The 24,297-nt window shown below is 42.8% G+C and overlaps 1 protein-coding gene across 1 annotated transcript in view; it reads right to left on the reverse strand.

Annotated features, from left to right (window-relative positions):
* NME9 (NME/NM23 family member 9) overlaps positions 1 to 22,694 on the reverse strand; it is a 31,076-nt gene extending 8,382 nt beyond the window's left edge. The window contains exons 1-13 of the mRNA XM_018565941.1: positions 22,630 to 22,694; positions 19,280 to 19,337; positions 18,125 to 18,228; positions 16,333 to 16,404; positions 15,403 to 15,519; positions 14,352 to 14,427; positions 9,601 to 9,683; positions 9,399 to 9,491; positions 7,098 to 7,249; positions 4,909 to 5,105; positions 2,697 to 2,841; positions 2,427 to 2,534; positions 57 to 208 (exon numbers count right to left, since the gene is read on the reverse strand). Coding sequence (XP_018421443.1) covers positions 57 to 208; positions 2,427 to 2,534; positions 2,697 to 2,841; positions 4,909 to 5,105; positions 7,098 to 7,249; positions 9,399 to 9,491; positions 9,601 to 9,683; positions 14,352 to 14,427; positions 15,403 to 15,519; positions 16,333 to 16,404; positions 18,125 to 18,228; positions 19,280 to 19,337; positions 22,630 to 22,662 — 1,390 coding nt within the window. The 5' untranslated portion in view covers positions 22,663 to 22,694. The remainder of the gene's footprint in view (positions 1 to 56; positions 209 to 2,426; positions 2,535 to 2,696; positions 2,842 to 4,908; positions 5,106 to 7,097; positions 7,250 to 9,398; positions 9,492 to 9,600; positions 9,684 to 14,351; positions 14,428 to 15,402; positions 15,520 to 16,332; positions 16,405 to 18,124; positions 18,229 to 19,279; positions 19,338 to 22,629) is intronic.
* Between the last annotated feature and the right edge of the window lie 1,603 nt (positions 22,695 to 24,297).

Raw genomic sequence — 24,297 nt, forward strand, 5'->3', positions numbered from 1 at the left:
GCCCTGTTAATTAGTTTTTATATCACAAATTCTGTGACTGTCCCTTTCTCATTTACCTCTGTGTTCTTCCATTGCATCAGGTTTAATAGCTGCCAAGGTATGCTCTACTGGAAAGAAAAAGTTTATTTCCTTTTCTGCACTCACTGGAGATGAACTGCCATGTAACTGGTTAATTGCACCCTCTGATGGAGTAAAACGAGCTCGCAAGCTGAAAATAGCCACAAAGCACAACACAAAGTTAATTTAAAAAAAACACTGTACACCATTATGAAAAAATACACTGCAGACTATAAGGCCTTGTACATGTGAGCATCAGTGAGAAGCATTTGTGATGTGTGGTAATTACACTCACCTATTTAGGACAAAGGAACCGATTTACTTAAAACCTAACACTTTTTAAAGTTTTTTTTAATTTTTGTTTATGTCTGTCTGTGACCCCTTTAGGAAATTTTCTCTAACTTCCTGTCCCTGAGATACCAAGACATGAAATGAAGAGAGTGATTGGCATAAGGTAAAGGAACACCCAAACAGCAATAAGAACCGTCCTATCCTTTTTGAGCTTGCCCTTATATCTATATCTATAAAAAGCTTTGGCTAGAGTTGGGTTTTAACATATGCCACCTCGAGATGCATCATGGCAGAAACAAGTCCTTTATACCCAGAATTACCGGGTATTTTTGCTCCAACCCTGTCAGCTGAACGGAGCGATCGGGAAAGTAAGGATAGGCAAGTACAAGCAACTACAGAGGGAAAAACAGGTAAGTGAACCTGTTGCTTTTTTTGCCTTCCATGTGTATAATGCATAAGGTTTTTTTTTTGCTTTTTGTTTTATTGGCCTTAAAGGACAAACAATTTTTTAATTTTCTGTCCAAACTCTCTTTTTTTTTTGTAAAGTGGCTCTAAACTCAGGAGTTAAATCTTAAAACTGCATTCAACTACCTTAACTGTTAACAAAATGTATCTTATTTGTGTATCACCCGGCTGTAGATCCTCCAATCATCTCTGAATTGATGCCGACACTGCCCTTACTTCTGGAGGGTGACTACTTTTGTTCCCCATGGTCTCTGTGTGTTTTGTAATGTAGCCACCGCACCAAGCTTAATCCCATGAAGGACTACAATCTCATGTTTAGTTTACTAATTTGTATTGAGATTGTAGTCCATCATGCTTGGACTTTAAGCTTGGAGTGGTGGCTACTTTACAACACACACAGGGACCATGGGGAACAAAAGTAGCCACCCTGCAGAAGGAAGGACGTGTCAGCACAAATCCGGAGATGGTTTGAGGATCTATAGCTGAGTGATACACAAATAAGATACATTTTTGTTAATCGTTAAGGTACTTGAAAGCATTTACTTCACTTTAATGCAACACAAAAACAATAGAAATATAAGAAAGATAAAAATGAGATGAAAAAATAACTAGGGATGCACCAAGGTTTCGGCCGCCGAAACTTACCAGACGAAAATGGCCCTTTGGGCAAAATGCCGAAAGCACCATCTTTCGGAAGAAATTGCGGTGCATCCCTAGTTTCTTTCCTCCCCCTGGGTGCTGCTCTCTGGCCGCTCTGACACAGTGCAGTGCACAGCTGGGAGGAGAGAAACTGTCAGAAGATCGAGCAGGACGGGAAGGAGGGCGCTGTGAGCGGTCTGTGTCATAGGAGGCTGAGCTCTCCTCCTGCACCAAACCGCTCAGCCCCCTGTGACAGATCAGGATGAAGAGCGGTGTGGGGGCGGAGACAGCTGTGAGCTGTCATATGAGGTGGAACCGGCGGTGCGGGGAGAAATCAGCTGCCAAATAGACCAAGCTCTCCTCTCCGCACCGCCTGCTCAGTCCCCTGTGACAGCCGATCCAGGATGCTGAGTGGGTACAAGCAGTCAGCGATCAGTGATCGCTGAATGGTTGCAAATAACTGGACATAGTGTGAGTTACTCTGTCCAGTTATGAATAAATAGGAAGTGATGTACATCACTTCCTAATCATTCATGATTGTGGACAAGTTATGAGTGAACAGCAGCATTCAGTATAGAGCAGCGGTCACCAACCAGTGGTCCGTGGGGAAAATTTTGGAGGTCCCTGGGTCCCTGTGATGCCGTGCACGCTGGGCCATCATTGAAGCGGCACGGAGGCGCGGCTCTCAGTACAGTTCGGGTTCTGCAGGAGGCGGGGCATCTGGTCAGTACCCGGACTGAGCAGGCTGTGGGACATAGAAAAAGTGGGGAGAAGCCAGGTAATAGTGCCTCATTGTGGGGGAAGGATATACAAATTTTAAAAGGTTAGAAAAAAACTATGTTTTGGTTTCGGCCTGGCATTTTTTTTAATTTTTGGTTTCGAAATGTAATTTCGGTGCACTTCCACTTTAAAAAAATGACATTAGCCACAATGTTTCTCTGCAATCATGTGATATAACAATATAGCTGTCCAACCTGTCTGGTGCTTCATTTATTGCTTCTGTAATTTTCGTAGGTCCTAACGCATTCCTCCACAGTTTTACTGCGTTATCCTTTACAAGTGCCAGGGCAAGAATGGGACCGCTGCCAAGATAAGGTTTAATACGTAAGATACTCAAATGAATAACATATCTACAGAATGTACGGAACATACATTTAATTAAAACAAGCATGACAATGTGCAGTTCAAACCAACTGCATTATTATGATAAGAGTAAAATAAATGCAGTTTGTAAAATGATTTACCTGGTCATTTGCTGTTGAAGAGCTGGGTAATAGTCTTCATTTACATGCTCTTGATAGAACTCCTTGACCTGCTGCTCACTAAGCATAACTTCCTTTTGCATTGCTATAGAGAAGCCAGCCTCCTGGATGCACTGCAAAACTTCATCTGAAAGAAAGCAAGTAAAGGTCTTAGGGTCTCTTCAGACTTGTGTGGTCTTCTACAGCATGTTACTGTATGCACATTAATGTATATTTCCTTAAGGCAGCCCATTCATTGGACTGGTCTGTCAATGCACAGCAATGGAAGAAAAACTGGACATGCAGTCTATTTCTCTGGCACAGTGTATCATGATGCATGGCATGTGTGTTGTGGTGCACTCTATTGTGGGGAACCCCCAGGCATACCTGCATGCAGTTTACCTACTGATATATATGCTCCAATATGGAGGCTCTCATAGATTAGAGTTAGGACCACACTACACAGAGGGGCTTTGATGAGGCAGTATGGCTTGCACATGTTTTGCAAAAGTTGTGCAACTAAAACCTCGGTTCACATTGTTAGTTTCATTTGTTTTGTTGCAGGCTAGCTGGTAAGTGTGCTGGGAAATACAGGCAGTCCCCGGGTTACATACAAGATAGGGGCTGTAGGATTGTACTTAAGTTGAATTTGTATGTAAGTCGAAACAGGTACATTTTTTAAGTGTAACTCCAGCCAAAAAAACATTTTTTTAGTTTTGGATAGCATAGGAAAGAGTCACGTTTGTTTTGCTGTCTGTTCCCGTTGTTCAGAAGATTATAATATAATAAAAAAAGTCGGGGGTGAGGACAGACCCGGGAAGAGGAGCAGACTGACCGGCAGAAGAGGAGGTGCTGACGGACCGGAAGAAGAGGAGGAACCGGCCGGGACAGCAGCGGAGGTACGGGGGGCATCGGAGGAATGCAGCGGTCTGTGTCCCCGCTGCCTCCGCAAACCCGGGGGGGGGGGAGAGCAGCGGGGATTTGAAGGGACACAGGCCACTGCAGCCACAGTTCTCCTAAATGTTCCGGCGGCTGCCGGTACATTTAGAAGAACTGTGGACCTCAGTTCGTAAGTACAGGTTGTCCGTAAGTCGGAGGACCGTAACTCGGGGACTGCCTGTATTTGTGTTTTGTAGCATTTTACTGTACCTCTACTGTACGTGTGCTTTGGGAAGCTATTACAAATGGATGTCATCACAATGCTCAAAGTGCAGTGGAAATGTGCATTGCGGCAATGCACAGAAAAACATGCAAATGTGTTAAGCAAGCCTTAAAGTGACCATGTCAAAACACAGTCAAAATTAAAAGACTCAGAGGGGGATTTATCAAAACTGGAGTAGCTGTGCATGGCAACCAATCAGCTTCTATCTTTTATTTTCAAATCTTAACTGAACAAACTAAATTCCCCCCTCAATGTTAATGTTTATCAAAACTGGAGCAGACAGAATTTGGAGCATTGGCCATGGCAACCAATCAGCTTCTCTCATTTTCAAATCTTCGCTGAACAAACCTAATGGCACATCAACAGTTATTTTTCTGTTCTTCCAGCATGTTAATAGGAATAAAACATGTATTGCAGAGATTTTGCATACGCTTTAATAAGCATAAGTTGTATGAATGAATCAAACCACAGGTCACTAAAGCACAGTACAGTGCTGTGCTGTACAGGGATCTGACTGGAGTATACACTTTGTACACTCAAAGTAAAGTAAAACAGCGTGAGTGCTGAGACAGAGCATCACACCACATACCCAATAGACCTGTCACACCACACTAGCCCATAGTAGATGGGCCGTTCACCTGAGTTTGCCCAAGCCCACTCATAACTTTGACCCCAACCCCTCCTCTCAACCCAATCTGTGGCGGCAGTTGTGTTACCTGTCCCTTTGTGACGTATAGCTGCGGGGAGGGGGTAATGTGCCTCCCAGCATGTGAATGGATCAGGAGGAGGGGGTGGAGGTCAAAGATTTGGGTGGGCTTGGACCAACTCAGACGAAATGAGTTTGCACCAAGCCCAGCCTCACCAATAATCCACAGGCTAAAGCGCTCAGCTAGTGTGTACAAGTCCTACTGTAAATGTTGTAAGTTCATCTGAGCTTATTGGCAGTGATCAATAACAATCCGCATACTTGTGGGCTTACAGCTTTTCCTATTCATAGCCTATGAACCCCAAGTTTTCGCTCTTCGAACACCACCAGCATAAACTGCACTGTACCTTTCCTGCCTCTTAAGACCTCTGGCCTAATCAAAGCCAAGGTCCTTTCTGGGCTCATAAAGACCGATTCATCTGTGTGTTGGTGCTGTTGTTTGAAAGTAGGAAAGAAGAAGGCTAATTCTCTGCTGGCCTGCTCAGTGTCATTGCTCCCATGCACAGCATTATACAGAATCTCTGTACCATACTGAGCTCGTAAACTGCAAAAAAAACAAAATTATTTTACAAACAGCCGCCAGTGATATTAGAATATTACATGATGGACCTTAAAATAAGTAAACAGCTCATCGTATAATACACAGACCATAGAATAGCAGGAGAAAGAAGTTTAACATAGTTTTATATTTTAATAAATAAAAGAAAAAGAAAAAACACAAAATTTTTTGGTATTTCATGAAGAAGTTCAAAGCACATTTATTCATTTGCAAATAACTTTGCATTGCTTTGTACGAGAAACATAATTTTAGGGGTCTATTTATACTGTATATTTCTTCACACAAGATTCACACATTTTTCTAATTAAATTGAACTGGAAGAACGTGTGAAAAAATATATAAATAGTCCCCTTAATGTCTTTTTAATAACGGGACAAATGATGACAGCCCATTTATTTTGAAAGTGCTGACAACACTACTCATTGTAAACTCTAAGAAAATAGTCCAAAAACAAAATTGCCAAAAAGAGCCTAATTTGTCCCAAACGCACATGAATGTATTATTCTGTTATCCTAAAGTGTCACTAAACCCTCCTAAAAAAACAGCTTTCAAATCCAGCATGATATCATAAACATGACCTCTTTATTTTAATTACGGTAGCTATGTTTAAATACCTTATTTCTAGTAGAATGATCCTATTTGTGCCGTGCTACCCACAAAAGCACGTTTTCCTGAATTTCTGGTTTTGCGGTATGAGCAGTGCACATATTTTACAGATTTCCATGATTCGGCACACTTGCATACTCAAATGGGCATGTATTATTATTATACAGGAGTTATATACCGCCAATAGTTTGCACAGCGCTTTACAATATAAGGAAGACACTACAGTCACAATACAATTCAAGACAAGATGGTAAGGAGGGCTTATGTATGACTATTACCATTCATGCTGGTACCACATGCGTTGGCAGTGCTGTGATAAATGGAAAGACTTCAGAGCTTGCATGTGCCAGCTCCGGATGAGTCCATACGTATGAATGTAGTCCATATCAGGAACGTGCTGAGGAGGGTGGTTACAATTGTTCAGAAACACAATGACTGTAAGTGTTTGGGCAAAAATGTAAAGAAATACTTTGCTGGACAATGTATGTTTGTTTGATCTGGATTTATTATTGAAAAAAATGTTTTTGAGTTTATTATGGGCAGCACAGTGATCGTAGTGGTTAGCGCTTCTGCCTTGCAGCACTGGGAGTCCCTGGTTTGAATCCCGGCCAGGTCACTATCTGCAAAAGGAGCTTGCATGTCCTCCCTGTACTTGTGTGGGTTTCCTCCGGGTACTCCGGTTTCCTCCCACACTCCAAAGACATGCTGGAAGATTAATTGGCTCCTGTCTAAATTGGCCCAGTATGCGAGATGGGGACCTTAGATTGTAAGCTCCATGAGGGCAGGGACTGATGTGAATGTGCAACTATGTAAAACGCTGCGTAAATTGTTGGCCCTATAGAAATACCTGTAATAAATAATAAATAAATAAAGTCCATAAGAGGTATGAAGGTACGAGAGCTTAAAGTGAGAGAGCCTTGGGATTCCCAAAATGTGACAATTTGTATTGTTTTACGAATCATTCTTTATTCTCACATTTACTGCTTTCAATGGTGGAGTAACGGGGTCTGTATAATTAGTACTTCTATACAGGGCCAATACATACTTTGCCATCCCTGTGCATTAATGTATGCACGTTACATGTCACATTATAACGTACGTTGCATTAAGGCAGCCCATTCTTTCTGAACACACAGAAATGGACAAAAAAAGTACATGCAGCTTTTTGTTCAAACCCAGCGTATCACAACATACGTTGGTGTTTTGCTGCATTTTGGGATGTGTGCACTTTACCACAATGCACCAGAATGGAGAAGTTATTTGAAAAATTTGAATATGGACAGCACTACAAAATTAAAAATATTCATATGGAATATATAATCACCACCTGTGGCTATTAAAAGCCCAGGAGAATTGCTGTTCTTTACTTACCTTTCAGGCTTCTCTGTCTTGGCGACTTCTACATCAGTTGGACCAATGAACTCTCTCCATGCAGGGATCACATCCTCTTCTCCAGATTTAGATATGATAAGAACATGGCATGGGCCACTAGACATGAACTGTATCAGCTCCTGAAATTTCTCCTGTTGAAAGATACAGAGGTGATTCATCATGAATGTGCTGTGAAGATGCACGTTTAGCAAAGGGTATACACTACAAGTGAATTCTCACAATATAATACAACACAACTGTACAATTTTAACACGTCAACATTTGGAAGTCATTTTACACATCAGTACATCCAGTAAAGCTAATTTTTCAGTGAACATTTATGCTTTGAGTTTGTGTGTTCTATAGCCTTATGGTAAATTCTTTCACATGTTCTGGTTTCTGGAAAAGGCCAAAAAAAAGACAAAGACATACTAGCATACAAAAAAACATCAAGGCTAGCAAGGCAATTAAAGGAGAACTATGGGGTTAAGGCTTTTCCCCATAGTTCTCCTTAGGGTAACGGGAGGACACAAACTAGCGTCCTCCTGTCACCCTAGGCTCAGTATACCGCAAGCTGAAGCTCGCGGTATACTGAGACGTCCCAGTATACCGCGAGCTGCTGCTCGCGGTATACTAAGGCCCCATTCACACTGAGCGACATGAAAATCGCGCGATTTTGAGCGATATTGCGCGACGAGCGATATTGAGCGACTTTTTCCTATTGGGCTGTATGCAATCAGGAGCAATATCGCTCGAAATCGCTCGAAAAAAGGGTCATGTAGGAGCGACAAGCTACCAGCGACGAGCTACAAGCGATATTGAGCGATATTGAGCGACGAGATGTGAACAGCTCCATTGAAATGGATTGGAGAAGCTACATAGAGCGATATCGCGTGGAAATATGAGCGATATTGCTGCAAAAATCGCTCAATAAATCGCTCAGTGTGAATGGGGCTTAAGACGCTGCAGCTGAAGCGGATCCCGACAATTATGTCTGGATCCGCCCAGCTGCGTGACTGACAGCTGGCTCTGCCTACCTAGAGGCAGAGCCAGCTGTACCCGCCCCTCCCCCGTCCGTTCTGCCAGTCAGCGCTGGTGGATTGGAGTGGGGAGGGGGGAATCCAGCCCCTCCCTTGTCACAGCAGAGAGCCATGACAGGATCGAGAGGTGAGCGAACGCCACTATGTGTTCGCTCACCTCCCGATCTACTGAGCCGACCTATGACAGTCTCATTGTCACAGGTCAGCTAGAACTATGAGGTGAGTGAAAAGCACTCACCTCATAGTTCTCCTTTAATGTGGTCTTTGCATAAAAAGCAAGGTGTGTTTTAATGACAGGCTCCCAACCTGGCAGTGGTAAGACACAGAGAAGTCACCAGTGCTCAAAAAGTGGACGTATTCCAAGTAATTAATTTTTAAAATGTTCTACAATGCCTTATTTTTGGCACCCCGTTGCTGGATTTATTTTATTATTTGGGGGTGAGGGGGGCTGTCATTAAAGCAGGCCTTGCATTCGCAACTAGCCCACCACAGCACAGCTGTCTTATAGCCTCAATAAAAGGGTGCCATCCCTCTGCCTCACTTCCAGATCCTGGTCTGCGGTTGGTGAAACTGGCCCTGGTCTCCTACTGTTACAGGAGAGTTTTTAGGAAGGCAAACAGGGAGATTTGTCAGAATTGTGCCAGGTGCAGGGGAAGAAGGATTTTGAGTCCCAGATTTCTGTGACACAAAGGGGAGGTATCAGGGCCCCCTGATTTCATCATTAAATATAACTGTGAAAGTCTGTTCTGCACATGCTTTTAAAAGTGAGACTTGTCAGGAATTTCCTGATAACTAAAGGATTTAAAATGTCTATTTATGGACTTCATACAAGAATTACACACTAGGGCATATTCATAAAGCAACGAAGGGGACTTTTGCCAAACATTCATTGGTGGTGAATCAATCACTGTCATTTAAAACACATGCACTAGGAAGATTCACCTGCAGCGAATGTAGATTAACTGCTTTATAAATATGCCCCACCATCTGTTTCCCCATTGTGAATAATAAAATAATATGACAATAGGCAAGTAAAACCTATAACAGTAGGTACTTAGACCTATTAATATGCGCAGATGCATGGAAAATAACCGCCTAGTGCTAACTACCTGGTCTTCCAGGATAAATCATTTGCTAGATCAGATTGCCAGAAAACTTGAGCTGGCATTGCTGTCCAGAAAACTATAAATACCTGGAGGATCTCTCTCTTTACCTGCTTACATTTCAACTGATCTTTGCATCATATAGAGTCATTACTTACCTCTCCTGCCCTGTGCTGATAGAAGTCTCTGACTTCAGACTCCGTCATAGTCTTCTCTTCATTGGCCAAAATCTCAAACCCAGCCTCCTGTATCTGGAATAAAAACAATACTTTTATACCGGTAGTATATTGTATTCACAGTAACATATTCAACATAGAGCTTTAACAAGACCATTAACAGTAATAGAGATACATTTCTTACCTTCATTATGATTTCATCTGCTTTTCCATGAGCAACTGCATCAGGTTTAATAATAGCCACTGTGTAAGACTTCCCTGATGGAACTACAACAGAATGATAAAATGAAAATGGTGAGCTTTTAAAATGAGCATATACTGCATCATTTGCGTTTGATAAATGTAACTGGCTTACTGAGATTTGTAATTCCAAGATCTAGGCTTATTACTTTTCATAGTCACAATATATGTGAATGCCATAGTTTCTCTATCGTCCATTGAAAGACACAGCTCTGGAGAATTGTAAGGTGTAGGGTTATGCTGCTGACTCTAGGAGAAATGAACATTAGGCAAACAAATAAAAAGCCTGTCACTTTAAGGGCATAACCCCTCCCACCTCCCAGTTTTGCTTAGTGCCCTCTCTTCTGCTTTTTTATTTTATTTTGTTTTATTTATTTGAACAGATTCTTCAAGCTTCTAAATTACGAGATGGGGTACCACCTTTTCTTGTTTCTGCTCATTCTACTAGAGCAATTAGTACTTAGTACTAATTCAAAATCAAACTTCTGTTACTCGAAAATTGTTAGGCCACACCTTGGTTTTCTGTTCACACTTTTGCACAGTTTTATAAGGTTGGTGTTTCTGCCTTTTCTGATGCTAGTTTTGGCAGAAATGTTTTTCATGCAATAGTTAATTTTTTGTTGAGCTAGTGCCTTAGTTGTTGTGGTGCCCGCCCCTCTGTTTGGACTGCTTTTGGACGTCCCTACATCTCAGGATTCTTCAGAGCTGTGTCCCTCAATGGATGATGGAGAAAACAGGATTTTGTTCTTACCGTAAAATCCTTTTCTTGGAGTCCATTGAGGGACACAGCTCCTTCCTCTCAAATTCCTTTGTACTGCTTGCTTCAACTGGCATGTGTGAGATGGGAGGGCTTATGTCTTTTAAGTGACATTGTTTTTAATTGTTTGCCTAGTGTCCATTTCTCCTAGAGGCAGCAGCATAACCCTGTGCCTCAGAATTCCTCAGTGCTGTGCCCCTCAAAGGACTCTGAGAAAAGTTTTTTACAATAAGAACAAAATCCTTTTTTTTTACGTTTGCTTTATCATGGTTTTATTTTTAACAGAAGAAAGATAACTAGTCCTGAGTGCTCCATTGGATGGATCAGGCACACGCAGCCCTCTAATCAGGCGCTGTAGAGGGCCGCCCGCTGGGGCCTTTTGAGGACCGATGCGCGCACCGCCCACATCCACAATCGGCACAGGGACGCGGGGAGAAGAAGTGAGGAGCAGGCGTGAGGGGATGACAGGCCCGATCTCAGAAGCAAGTTGCTGGAAGACTGCTCAGGTAAGCCTGCACTTTCCCACACATGGTGCTCTATAATGTATTGCTGGGATAGTGGGATTTGTAGTCATCTATAGTTGATGGCACATTGTGCTGTATATTATACCATCAGCTATAGAGGACTACAAATCCCAGCAATACATTATACGCTGTATGTATAATCCCAGCAATAATATATTATACAGCGCAATGCGGAATTCCACCAGCTATAATGTACTATTGCTGGGATTTTAGTCCTCTATAGCTGATGGTATTCTGCATTGCGCTGTATAACGTACTATTGCTAGGATTTGTAGTCCTCTTTAGCTGGTGGTATTCTGCATTGCGCTGTATAACGTACTATTGCTGGGATTTGTAGTCCTCTATAGCCGGTGCCATTCTGCATTGATTGCTGTATAATTTTACACTTTCCAATGCACTATATTGCACACCACACTTTTTTTTCCCTTACTTCCAACGCTCCAAGCTTGCTCCTGTGATGGACTACAATCTCAATACAAACTAGTAGTCCCATCACTGGAGCCATTTGTTTTTATCCCGATTAACCGGTTAATTGAACTTAATAAATCGGTTAACTAAATCGATTTTTAAAATAATCATTAGCTGCAGCTCTAGATGAATGGTCACCCTACACCAGGGATACCCCACTAACCACTAGGGATCCCCCCACTAACCACCAGGGAGCCTCCACAGAGCCCCCACTAACCACCAAGGAGCCCCCACTACCCACCTGGAGCTACCACAGAGCCACCACTGATTATTAGGGAGCCCCCACTGGCCACCCACCCCCACACTGACCAGCAGAGAGCCCGCACTGACCACCTGCCAGTCCTCATTGGCCACCTGAGAGCTTAATTAGGGAGCCACCTCTGCTGCACCCACACGCACCTGTGAAACTCTCTGGACCCCTGGTGAGAGCCCTGGTGAGAGACACTGAAGACATCAGGCGGAGAACCCAGAGCAACAGAGTATGCAGCTTCATATTATTTTGCATTGCTGTAATATGTATTGCTGCGATTTGTAGTCCGCTATAGCTGATGCTGTTCTGCATTGCTGTATAATGGTATTGCTGGGAATTGTAGTTGTCTATAGCTGTTGGTAGTCATTATTGTTTGGATTTATAGTCCTATATAACTGATGGTAATCTGCATTGCTGTATAATGGTATTTCTGGGATTTATAGTCCTCTATAGCTGATGGTATTCTGCATTGTTGTGTAATGTATTTCTGAGTTAGTGGCAGAACTACCTGACGAGGCATCCCTCCACTACCAGTGCGCTTTACATTTCCTAAACCGATAAATACATTAACACTACTGTTACATGGATGGCAAAAGTGGCAGACAGGGATGGGGAGAAGGCGGAGGAAGAGGCAGAGCGGGAGGGGGGCCAAGTTGCTGCACCATGGGCCTCTGGGTTGTACTTGCCCCCTGGGCTAAAAGTTGCCAGTCAGCCCCTGGTATCTGTCCCCCTGATCCTCCACATCTGGCTCTCTGATACTCCACATCTCATCCTCAGCATCTGCCCCTCTAATCCTCTGCATCTGTCCCCCTGATCCTCCACATCTGCCCCTCTGATCCTCCGCATCTGCCCCTCTAATGCTCCACATCTGCACCTCTAATGCTCCACATCTGCACCTCTAATGCTCCACATCTGCCCCTCTGATGCTCCGCATCTGCCCCTCTGATGCTCCCCATCTGATTCTCCGCATTTGCCCATGCTTATCATCCGCATCTGCCCCTGCTTATCCTCCACATCTGCCCCTGCTGATCCTCCACATCTGCCCCTGCTGATCCTTCACATCTGCTCCGTTAGGCCCTCTGCATCTGCCCCTACTTAGACTTTCTGCATCTGCCTCTGTTGGGACCCTCCATCCATGACACCAGGCCGGCACCCCGGAGCAGAGTGGCAGCACAGAGTATGTTGCAAATTCATATACTATTCTGTATTGCTGGAATTCATAGACCTCTATAGCTTATGGCATTCTGCATTGTTGTGAAATGTATTGCTGGGATTTGTAGTCCTCTAAAGCTGGTAGTATTCTGCACAGTTGTATAATGGGTTGCTGGGATTTGTAGTCCTCTATAGCTGGTTGCAATTCTGCATTGCTGTATAATATATTGCTGGTAATTCTAGTCCTCTATTGGGGTACAGGTAGAGATACACCGTTACTCATGGAGAGCTAATGGTCCATGAAGTAGGGGGGGCAATGCTTGGAATAGGGATTCCCATGGTACGTACCTGTAAATAACCTGCCTTCTTTCTTACAACATAGAATACAGGGCATTTTGGTATACCATTTGGCTTTGTGCATGGGCACTTTATTTGTTAGAGAGCCAGTAATGTTTGTTTTATTTTGTTTAGTTTAAAGTCCATTTTTACCTTTTTTAAGTGGTTTGTATTTATTGTGGTAATGTACATGTGCAGTGATGATGTATACATGTGCACATTTTTCATTACTCACATTGCAGGCTTTCTTAATTTTTTTAAAGAAGATTTTATTAGGCCTGAAGCCTAAAAATTCTAAATTTTCTCCACAGGAAAATCAGTCGGACACCCGGTGTATCAGACTGTAATCAGCTGCCCCCCTCCCTGTCACCCATTATATCATGATCAGTAAACACCAGCTCTGCCTTTACCCACAATACACTATCTGTAGGTGGGGATAACACACATTGCTTGCACAGCACAGAGGCAGAAATGTTCATGAGGATATGAGGAAGAAAGCTAATAAAAATTCTGCCAATTAGCTCTCTTTCCAAATCCCCTATATTGGTGTAAATTTCAAATTCTTCTACCAATTCCCCTGCAATTCATTTTTTAGTGAATAGACCGGCTATTTTGAAAATAGTGAGGAGAAATAACTTCTGCAACACAAGAATGTATATTTGGGTGGGCCTTGGGGATGGGTGGGGATTGTGGGTGGGTGGAGCCTGTATATGGGTGGAGCAAAAGGGGCCCCATAATCTCGTATTGCCCGGGGGCCCCATGTGTTGTCAGTCCGCCCCTGCACACAGGGACCATGGGGCACAGAAGTAGCCACACTCCAGAAGGAAGGACAATGTCGGTACAAATTCAGAGATGATTTGAGGATCTACAGCTAGGTGATGCACAAATAGGCTACATTTGTTGATAATTAAGGTACTTGAATGCATTTTTAAGATTTAACTGCTGAGTTCATTGTCATTTTATATAGCAAAAGGAGGAAGATGGAGGAAAGAGGCACTGGGAGGTGCAGTCAGTGCTGCTAAACCCACTGGGAAGTGTAAGGGTTGGGACAGCCAGGCAACAAGCTTGGTGGTGGGGTTCAAATTGCTGCCTGCTCTGGCAAAAAAAGGTGGAATGAGTGTCAGTCATTTTAGTTCTGTAGCTAACTTCTGAGTAGGAACCCCCCTTAATATGTGCGAAAATGTATTGCTCATTTATTTTTTACTCACGCAGTTCATCATCCTCAACCTGTGCTGGGATAGGAGACGTCTCCTCTTCTTCCACTAGAAGTGCCTCATCTTTTACCTAAGAAAACATAAGTCATTCATTACATTGGGCCTCACATATGAAATCTGCCCTAAGTAACCAATGAGCTCATAATGTCCTTTGTCATACAATTACGCAGTGAAAGAAAGAATCTACGGATTGCTACTTTAAAAAAAAAATGTCCTACACTTTTTATTCATGATGCGTTGCCAGATAGTTGTTTGGTCAAATAATTCACTAATTTTGTGTATTTATTATTTTATCTTGCATAAAAACAATAGCTGATTTTCCATGCGGTGGAGGACATACCACAAATATAATATTTTTTTATGCAAAATTCTAGAATAGTAATGGAACCAAAGGTCTTCTTTAAAGTGACATTAAACCCTCAGATTTTTTTACATAAAACAATAGTGTAATGTGTGCCTTACTGTAATCCATGGCAGTTTCCCTTCTCTTTGCTGCTCTTCCTTTTAAATCTGTATCTCTTCTCATGCTGGGGGAGAACTTCTCTTTGCAGCTGAGTGCATCTTCCTGTAGTGTTGGCTCAGATTGTGAACCTTCACACAGACACCATGTATCCATTTCAGAGACAAGGCAGTCTGCTGCAAAACAGAAGTTCTCCCCCCGCATGAGAAGAGATACGGATTTAAAAGGAAAAGGAAGAGCAGCAAAGAGAAGGGAAACAACCATGGATTACAGTAAGGCACACATTACAGTATTGGTTTATGTTTAAAAAAATCTGAGGGTTTAATGTCACTTTAAGTTTCTTCTGCAATTAAACCTTCAGTTTCTGGTAACCAGACTGCAAAAATATGAAATTTCCATCTTTCTTTTACTATTACGTTCTAGTGTCTAGTATTTGTAACCCTGGTACCCTGGTAATGAACTTATATCATTATTTTTTTTTCTGAAATATCTGCTCAGTCATGTATGCCAGTACAGAGCAGATACTAGAATTTAGTGTCCGGAACTTTGTCATACATCTACACAACTGTACGCATGCGTACTTACCACTTTGCGTTCTAGGCCTTGGTTCAAAACGTTCTTCTCTGCTTCAAGCTGGTCTATAATAGTTTTCTGTAGTAAAGGAGCATTGACTCCTCTCACCACGGCAACCAGTTCCCCTCCCTTGCAAGATATAGTACAAGTAAATAGCAGTCATAAATCAGACAACCAAATAGTACATAAAATAGAGGAGAAAAATAAGCAGACGTTTCAACAATGATGATTAGAATACAAAATACAGTGGTCTTTTCCTTCCCTGATATATTAGATTCTTTGAGCAGGTACCCTTAGTTCTACAGGCACTTCTTTATGTGAGGATAACCAATGACAATCACAAGCTGGCTGATGTGAATTTATCTTACTAGACCCAAAAATACATGTACAAAATAGAGAACAGATTCTGAACAGGTACCCAACCATATGTCAAGCAACAGTTTCTAATTATGCCTATCACTTTACACAAGGCATAGGTCTTGCTGTTTATATAAGCCGTAAAAGCCTACTAAAGGCTTATATATCATGTAAAAACAAATGAAAAAGGATATGAAGTAAACATAAATGCCACCTTATTCTGCGTAGTTGTAATGTCAGCAAACAACAACTGGTAAACAAAGAAAAGTAGCAGTTACACATGGGGCCCAAGACAATATAACCCATGCACAGTTGCACCTATATCTTCTTCCTGTACCCATGGCTAAAGCGCTGCCCAAACTGTTGGCACTATATGAATCCTGTATAATAATAATCACTATAATAAGTATCATTATACCTATATTTTGACTATGTACAAGATTCCTGATAGAATTCCTATGAGCTGTTCAACAAAGAGCCATATTCTTACATGTAAACTGGTAAATGTTAATATTAACTCTCAAACGTTAGATAATTTGGTTTTTAGGTATTTTTATTCTTCCAGTGACCCTAAATATAACTCACACCAAAGAAAAGAAACGTGGGTTCACATTTGCCTCTGTATTTCTCAAGTGCATCAATACTATCAGCTTCCGCCTGCAACAACAACAAAAAAATTAAGGTTAGTTAATAAAAATCAAACAAAGACAAATCTGCAAGAACACTTCTTTAAAAGTTCTACTGATTTAGGCTCTGTTCATGCCTATCTGTCATGACGCCTGTGTTACGACACATTATAATGCATAGCGTCATAATGTGTTTCAGCGGGGAAAAAAGTTCAGGTACATTTTTGCATCCATTGATGTGCATCATGGTGCCCATAGCAGTCAACTGGACTGCATTATAACACACAATATATGGTTACAAAGATCCACCCCCCTGATAAACAGGCCATAAGCTTTTGGCTTAGCTACATTTGAAAAAAAGAAAAAAAAAAAACGAGAAATAGGGGTTTCTGAGAGGTATAAAACAAATACATGTGTAAAAATTATATCCAAATTTTATTATACAGTAATTACATTATATAAAAGAATTGATTGTAATACATACGAGTATAAAAAAAACCCAATTGGCTAAAACACACACAAAGTGCCCAGGATATGCCCAACGTCAACCAGTTATATCTTAATTAAATATCCATAGTTGCAAACATAATTGTCATTAATTATTCATTGTTCATTTACTGATTGTCATTAGTTTTTCATTGTTCATTTACTGGAACAGACATATCCGGGGCCCGACGTGTTTCACACCAAGCTTCTTCAGGGGACCACGGGGGGCTAATCAAACAACTAATGTCTGGAGGAGGACAGATATTTCCGGATTAAGAGAAAGTGATGGCGGCCTGAATCAAACCAGCCCACTCAACTCCGTCCGAGGCCATGCCAGGGACATCTGGGCCACAGGAAGGGGGGGCCATGGAGGACGATGCAAAGGACCCCTATCACCTAGTCTTAGACTGGGAAGTTGAAATGTCTCATGGATGCATGACTCATGATCCAACAAGGGCTGTTGGCTCATGAGTCATGCATCCATGAGACATTGCATTCCCTTCCTGTGGCCCCGATGTCCCTGGCATGGTCTCGGACGGAGTTGAGTGGGTGCTGAGCAAGGACAGGAAGTGTGCTAGGACTACAAAAAATAATTTCCTTCTACTCATTTCCATTGAGGGGAGCTGTTCTATAGTTCACAGATGTGAATTGGGTAAGGCTGTTACATTTTTTTGAGATTTCACTGCAGCATTGTCAGCTCACTACAGGAAGGTAAGAGCTCAATGGATTTCTGGCAGGATTGACAATGTGTTTTGCACTTATTTAACAGAAATGCTTTCAATTGTATATTTAACAGACCAAAAGGGAGAAAATAAGAAAAGTTCATTGTTAGTTCTTACATACAATTTAAGTTGCAGCCTCTTGCTGCATGATTCTTTGCTGTGCGGTCCATGGTGGGCTGTCCGGACTCTCAGTTGGCTGCGCAGGGTCTATGGTAGGCTGCGCTGACTCTCAGGTGGGCTGCACAGAATCTCAAGGAACAGAGGGGAAGGGGGCAATCCATGTGGGGAGTGATGACTGTCAGTCACCACTCTCCTCAGTGAGCAGACCGTAAGCTGAGCGATCAGCGGCTCATGATTGTTCAGCACTGGATCTATAGAGCTGGCATGTGAAACCTGGCAGTGTCACACTCTGGCTCTAAGTATTAGGAAGAGTACTCATTTTGTGTTCATCATGATTATCAGGTTAAAATAATCCTAAATACATTATTTTCTGGTATTGAAATGTTTTCACATACTGTTAGGTAACTCTAGACACATTCTTACCACAGCAAACTGCAAGAGATCATCACCCAGTTCATTTTTAATTTTTCGAAATAAGCTGACAGCTGTCTTGCACGGACCACACCAGGCCTGATACACGTCCACCACTAAGAAAAAGGCAGACCAATCAAATCAACAGCATATCTTTAGCTAGGGCACAATCCAAAAGGAAAGATGTTACTGAGAAACCATATCCATCAAACACTAAACAGGATGCAAGTCTGGCATTTTTACTATACCAATATACTGTATCTTTGAAAATGTTAAAAGGTATTAGCAAACCAAAAATTGTAACATGTAACATGTGTGTTTATATGCATTTTCATCTTCAATATAAATAAATCAGTGCACAAAAACGGTACTATCATATGACTTGCTTGGGACAAATATGATGTTTCAGCAAAATACATTGCTTCAAAGTCCAGCGTAATAGCAGGATAGTAATAGTTCATATTTACATTTTACACCATATGTTGTATGTTACGTGTGTTTGTGAGAATTTAGACTATAATACACTATAATGTTTGTCTGGATGCTAAAAAATGCATGAAAATGGATAGGGACTCACCGATACCGATACTAGTATTGGTAACGGTGCCGATTTCCGAGTAGTTGGGCGAGTACTCGTACTCGCCCAAATGCTCCGATGCCTAGCACGAGTACTTCCGGTATCAGGAAGCCGGGCAGCGCGTCATTACACGCTGCCCGGTTTCCCGATTGGCCGGGAAACGGCTCCATGCTCTCTCATCAATTGTGATGACAGAGCATGGAGCCGACTTCCCGGCCAATCAGGAAGCCGGGCAGCGTATAATGACGCAGAGCCCGGCATTCTGATTGGCCGGGAAGCTGGCTTCATGCTCCCTCGTCCTCGTGAGGTAAGGTTACCTTACCTTAGTATGTCTAACCTGTCACCCTCGGGGCCTTTCCAGCCAGAACGCGGCCTTCCTCCGGTACCCAGCCGAAGCCGTCTGGCCGGCCAATCAGGAAGCCAGGCGCTGTGTAATGACGTGACGCCCTGCTTTCTGATTAGCCGGGAGGCCGGCTCCATGCTCCCTCGTCATGAGATGTTGTACATGCCACAAATGTCAGCTGCCACATTTCTCTTCCGACAGATTGCCTTTAGAGAATATGGTTTCATTTATATTCACCGTTATTTACCTAGGAGTCCTTTGGAAGAGAGCGATTCCTCCCACTGCTCCTGATTACTGATGATAATCTGAAAATTATGAGAAAAGATTTACAGTTATTAAAAGCAAGCAGGATAGGAAAGAATATATATTAGTAATATTCATATATCAGGATTTGCATTTAAAGGAGAACTATGAGGTGAGTGCTTTTCACTCACCTCATAGTTCTAGCCGACCTGTGACAATGAGGCTGTCACAGGTCGGCTCAATAGATCGGGAGGTGAGCGAACACATAGCGGTGTTAGCTCACCTCTCAATCCTGTCACAGCTCTCTGCCGTGACAGGGGAGGGGCTGGATTCCCCCTCCCCGCTCCGCCAGCGCTGACTGGCGTTACTGACGGGGGAGGGTACAGCTGGCTCTGCCTCTAGATAGGCAGAGCCAGCTGTCAGTCACGCAGCTGGGCGGATCCCGGCACAATTGTTGGGATCCGCTTCAGCAGCGGCATCTCAGTATACCGCGAGCAGTAGCTTGCGGTATACTGTGGCGTCTCTCGCGGTATACTGAGCTTAGGGTGACGGGAGGACGCTAGTTTGTGTCCTCCCGTTACCCTAAGGAGAACTATGGGGAAAAGCCTTAACCCCATAGTTCTCCTTTAAAGTAGATCTAAAACCTTACTGGATGACATGTTGTCTGTCATAACACCACATATTTCCTGTACAGCCGCTTCCCATCTACAATTTTATGTGCACCACCTTGAGCTGCATGTTAATCTGGGTATATACAGGGAGAATATTATTTGGAAATGGTAATTTTTGGAACATTCATTGGATTTTTCAATAGTTAATGGGGTCAAATCCACAACGGTTTTCGAACATAGTGATGACAAAAATCCGACAGACAGGATGGAACATTGACATGAACTAACGTCGTTTTAACAGTGAATGTGGTTTTCGATCGGGATACTCCACTCGTTCCAAAATCAAATGTTAAATTTGGCGAAACGTGGAATGACAGTTGTCAAGTTCTGATGGCTTTATCCAATATTCTGATGGGGTTTCTGAACATTTGTATGAAATGCTAACCATGTATACCCAGCTTTATTGATTAGTGTGGACTTCCTGATGGTGACCGCAGTAGAATAAGCGTTGACATGGCTGCCTATAGTCTTCACTGGAAGAGCATGAGGCAGAATAGGAGAGCAATTGGGAAACAAGGACAGAATATTATCATCCAACAACAGGAAGTGTCATAACAAGGATCTTCAAGCCAGGATTACCAAGTGGCTTAGTGGTCAGCGCTTCTGCCTTGCAGCACTGGGGGTCCCTGGTTCTGATCCCAGCCAGGACAAAGTTTGTAAGAAGTCTGCATGTTCTCCCTGTGCTTGTGTGCACAGACTACAAAGATATGCTGGTGAGTTAATTGGCTCTAATCTAAATTGTGTGTGAACTTATGCATGTGAGATGGGGATCTTATATTGCAAGCTCCTTGGGTGCGGGCAGGGATGGATGGATTTCCCACAAGGCCACCAAGGCCCGGCCTCGAGGCACGCAGGTGTGTAAGATTCCTATCGCCTGACTGCTTTTTTTCTACATTTAGCCCTGCTTCAGGCAAGCAGAGCTATATGTAGAGCTGGGAAGCTGCAGCTCGATTAGTACAAGTGATCTCAGCGATGCCGAGATCACTTATGATTAGCGTGCGGATTCGTCCCCCCCCATTGTCTGCCCCTACCTCTGGCTGCCTCTCCCCACTAGCTGCCTCCCTCCCTGCTGTGGTTTTCAGGGTCTGACCACTCTTTTGGGGGACCCGGGACCACGGCAAAGTTCAGGATGGAGAGCGGGGGAGCAGAGCGGAGAACACCTGTTCTCTGCCCTATGTGAACACTGAGATGGGAGAGCTGCACTCGCAGCCTTCCCCTCTCAGCTGTCACAGGAGTTCCAGCACAGTGCTGTGCCAGAACTCCTGTATTGGCAGGTTCAATAAAGAGAACCTGTCACCTCCAAATGCTATCACATACGGGCTTGTTAGCTCCTGTGTGATAGCAATGTCAAAAAAATTAATATAGAAATAAATAAAAATTGATAAAAAGCAAAAAATAATTAAAAAAATAAGAATTCAAATTAAAAAGATAATAAGATAAATAAAAAAAGTAAAAAGATAAGATAAATACAAATTTTTAAAAAAAGTAAAAAAATAAATAAAAAAGTGATAAAAAAGTGATAAACAAGAAAAAATTAAAACCAACCCTGCCGCTCCCGCCATCTGGTTGCCATTCTCCACTGGGGGGGTTGATGGGGAGGGGGGCGCATTGAGGAATCTGGCCTTGGGTGCTGGGCCATATTCATAATGAGGTGCCTCAGATGGTTTCTCATAGGGGGGTGGCCACAGCATCCCAGGTTGCTAAGAGCTCCCAGCAATGTGTGACACTCTGCCTGGCATCCCACTAAGCTCACTGATGTCACCAGTTGCCATGAGCTGAGCGGGATGCCCTGGCTTGCCTCCTGCTGAGCTTCTGGCAACCAGTGATGTCAGTGTGGAGCTGCTGACAGCGCGGTCCGACATCCTCAGTCGTCCCTTCCCCCCTGGAACAAAAATGCCTCAGGTGGTCAATACCATAGGGATGCCCCTGCTGATGTGATTGGACTGTTTGTAAAGTGCTGTAAAATACATAAATGAAACTCATGATTTAAAAATATTGAACATTACATTGAAAACATTCCTTTTTAACTAGGGCTGGTAATGATTAAAATTTTCGTGTTCGATTAATCGCATTTTAAAAAATCGATTAATTGATTAATTTTGATTAATTATAACGCACATACAGATCCAACTACATTGGCCTATACACATACAGCACAGCAATGAAGTAATAAAATGAACTAGGATCACACTAATCCAGCACGTTATTAATCTCACGTGCCCCACTCAATATGGCCGCCGCTTGAGTGGGGAAACTCAAAATAATAACGTGCTGGATTAGTGTGATCCTAGTTCATTTTATTACTTCATTGCTGTGCTGTATGTGTATAGGCCAATGCCTTGGCTGGCGCTCGTGCAGAAAGTTTCAAAAATGTTTTAATCGATCAAAAAGATTAACGATTAATCGAGAAAATAATCGTTAATTTTCACAGCCCTATTTTTAACATATTAAAGGTCATGTGAGATTGTGTTTCTGCACATAAACATGCATGTATTTTGGATGCATTGTGGCAAGCTTTTTATGCCCTATGCGGATGGTGTGATAGGGCCCTCAGTGTATCAGGGTGATTGCTCACCATAGTCTGCAATCAGAGGTGGTAATAAATACTACTCAGGAACTTTATGACACACTTTCTGTAGCATACAACGTCATATTTGTGACAGGTGACATAAACATATTGTACCTGCAGTGCAATATCTTTCTTCTTGCTGGCCATAGCTGCCGATCTCCGGGAGTGTAGAGATATGTCGGCCCAGCGTCTCCTAGCAGCACAAACGCTGCTTGTTGGTTTCCATAGCTACAAGAAGGCTGGGTACTCCTCCTACAGACGTCCGTGCTATCCAATAGTAGACGGTCAGGAGGAGGAGCCTGTACTGGCGGCCTATCGCTGAGAGGGCTATCGCCGTCTGTCCACGTGACTACTATTGTGCGCTGTGGAGTAGAAGATGTCAGCGAGACGCCCTGTGAAAGATCGAGTTTTGGCGGGAAATATGTCTGTAAACGAAGTCTTCGAACGCATGTATGTATTTGGTGATGTTCGTGTTATAGTCGGTGCGGCTTTGCAATCACGTTGAGGAATGAGGGACTCATTTGTACCTCACGTGTTACAGACCGACCGTACAATCATCTTGTATGTAATATAAGGACTAATCTGAATCCAGTCAGACAGGCTCTTGTACTACATACTTGTTGGTAGATGTAAAAGAGATTGTACCAGTCAATTGTAAGGTGTGTGGTGAGCTTTAGTGGCCTATACCATAACACATGCTGTGTTATTTTCTCAGGCTGTGTTCAGGTTCCGCTGAGAGAATGGCAGCGATGCGGCTACACGGCCATAGGAAACCTGATGGTTGCTGTGTATTCCTAGGCAGATTATTGTTTTGGTTAGTAGAAATGTTGGGGCCCTTGTCATCGTTATGGCTGTCTGAGTGTTCTGGAATCATTGTCACCAGGATGGACACTATTTTACAGTTGTCACTATTACAGGAAATGAAGAGTAATCTTCCAATGGGGACATTGATTCTAATGACAGCTGTCTGAGGTCCCATTTACACCAGGGCTGGAATGCATGCAAATGAAAACCCCATGTATTCCTATGGGAGCTGTTCACTCAAACGCGCTGAATTGTGCGTCAAAATACCCTGTTGTTTGAAATGGTCCCTGAGCTTCCTTTGTGGCACTTATCAGCTCGTTTTGCTCCGTAGACTTCAGTGGAAACTTGCCGATCAGCGTGTTTGTGTGTTTTTAGCGTGTTTTTGCAGCTAAGACTGCTTTTCATTGGACAACTGAAAACGAGCTGGAAACACGCCTTACAACGCTATTAGATATGAACAGAAAACATTCTGAAGCATGCAGAAAAAAACACGCTAAAAAAAGTCCTGAAACGGTGTTGCCCTGGTGTGAATGTGATCTAGACCAGCGGTCGCCAACCTTTCGGACCTCATGGACCACTAAATTCATAATTTTAAATCCCACGGACTACTAGTATTAATTTTGTTTAAATATAATATTCTTGTGTACACACACACACACACACACACACTATGAGGAAACAAACAAATATGAGAATATATCTATATATACATAGAGTATATATACACATACATAGGCATGGGTGTGCCTGCAAGAGTGGCAGTGCTGGTGGACCGCCAGTGGTCCGCGGACCACCAGTTGGTGACTGCTGATCTAGACCCCGTTCACACCAGGGCAACAGCGTTTTAGCACGCTTTACACGCGTCTTTTCAGTGCAGTTTTGCGCATGTTTTCTGTTTGTATGCAATGCCTTTTTCAGCTAATTTTCAGTTGTCCAATGAAATGCAGTCTCAGCTGTCAAAAACACGCTAAAATAATG

This window comes from Nanorana parkeri, unplaced genomic scaffold, assembly GCF_000935625.1.
Source record: "Nanorana parkeri isolate BGI_ZX_2015 unplaced genomic scaffold, ASM93562v1 scaffold901, whole genome shotgun sequence".
NCBI lineage: Eukaryota > Metazoa > Chordata > Amphibia > Anura > Dicroglossidae > Nanorana > Nanorana parkeri.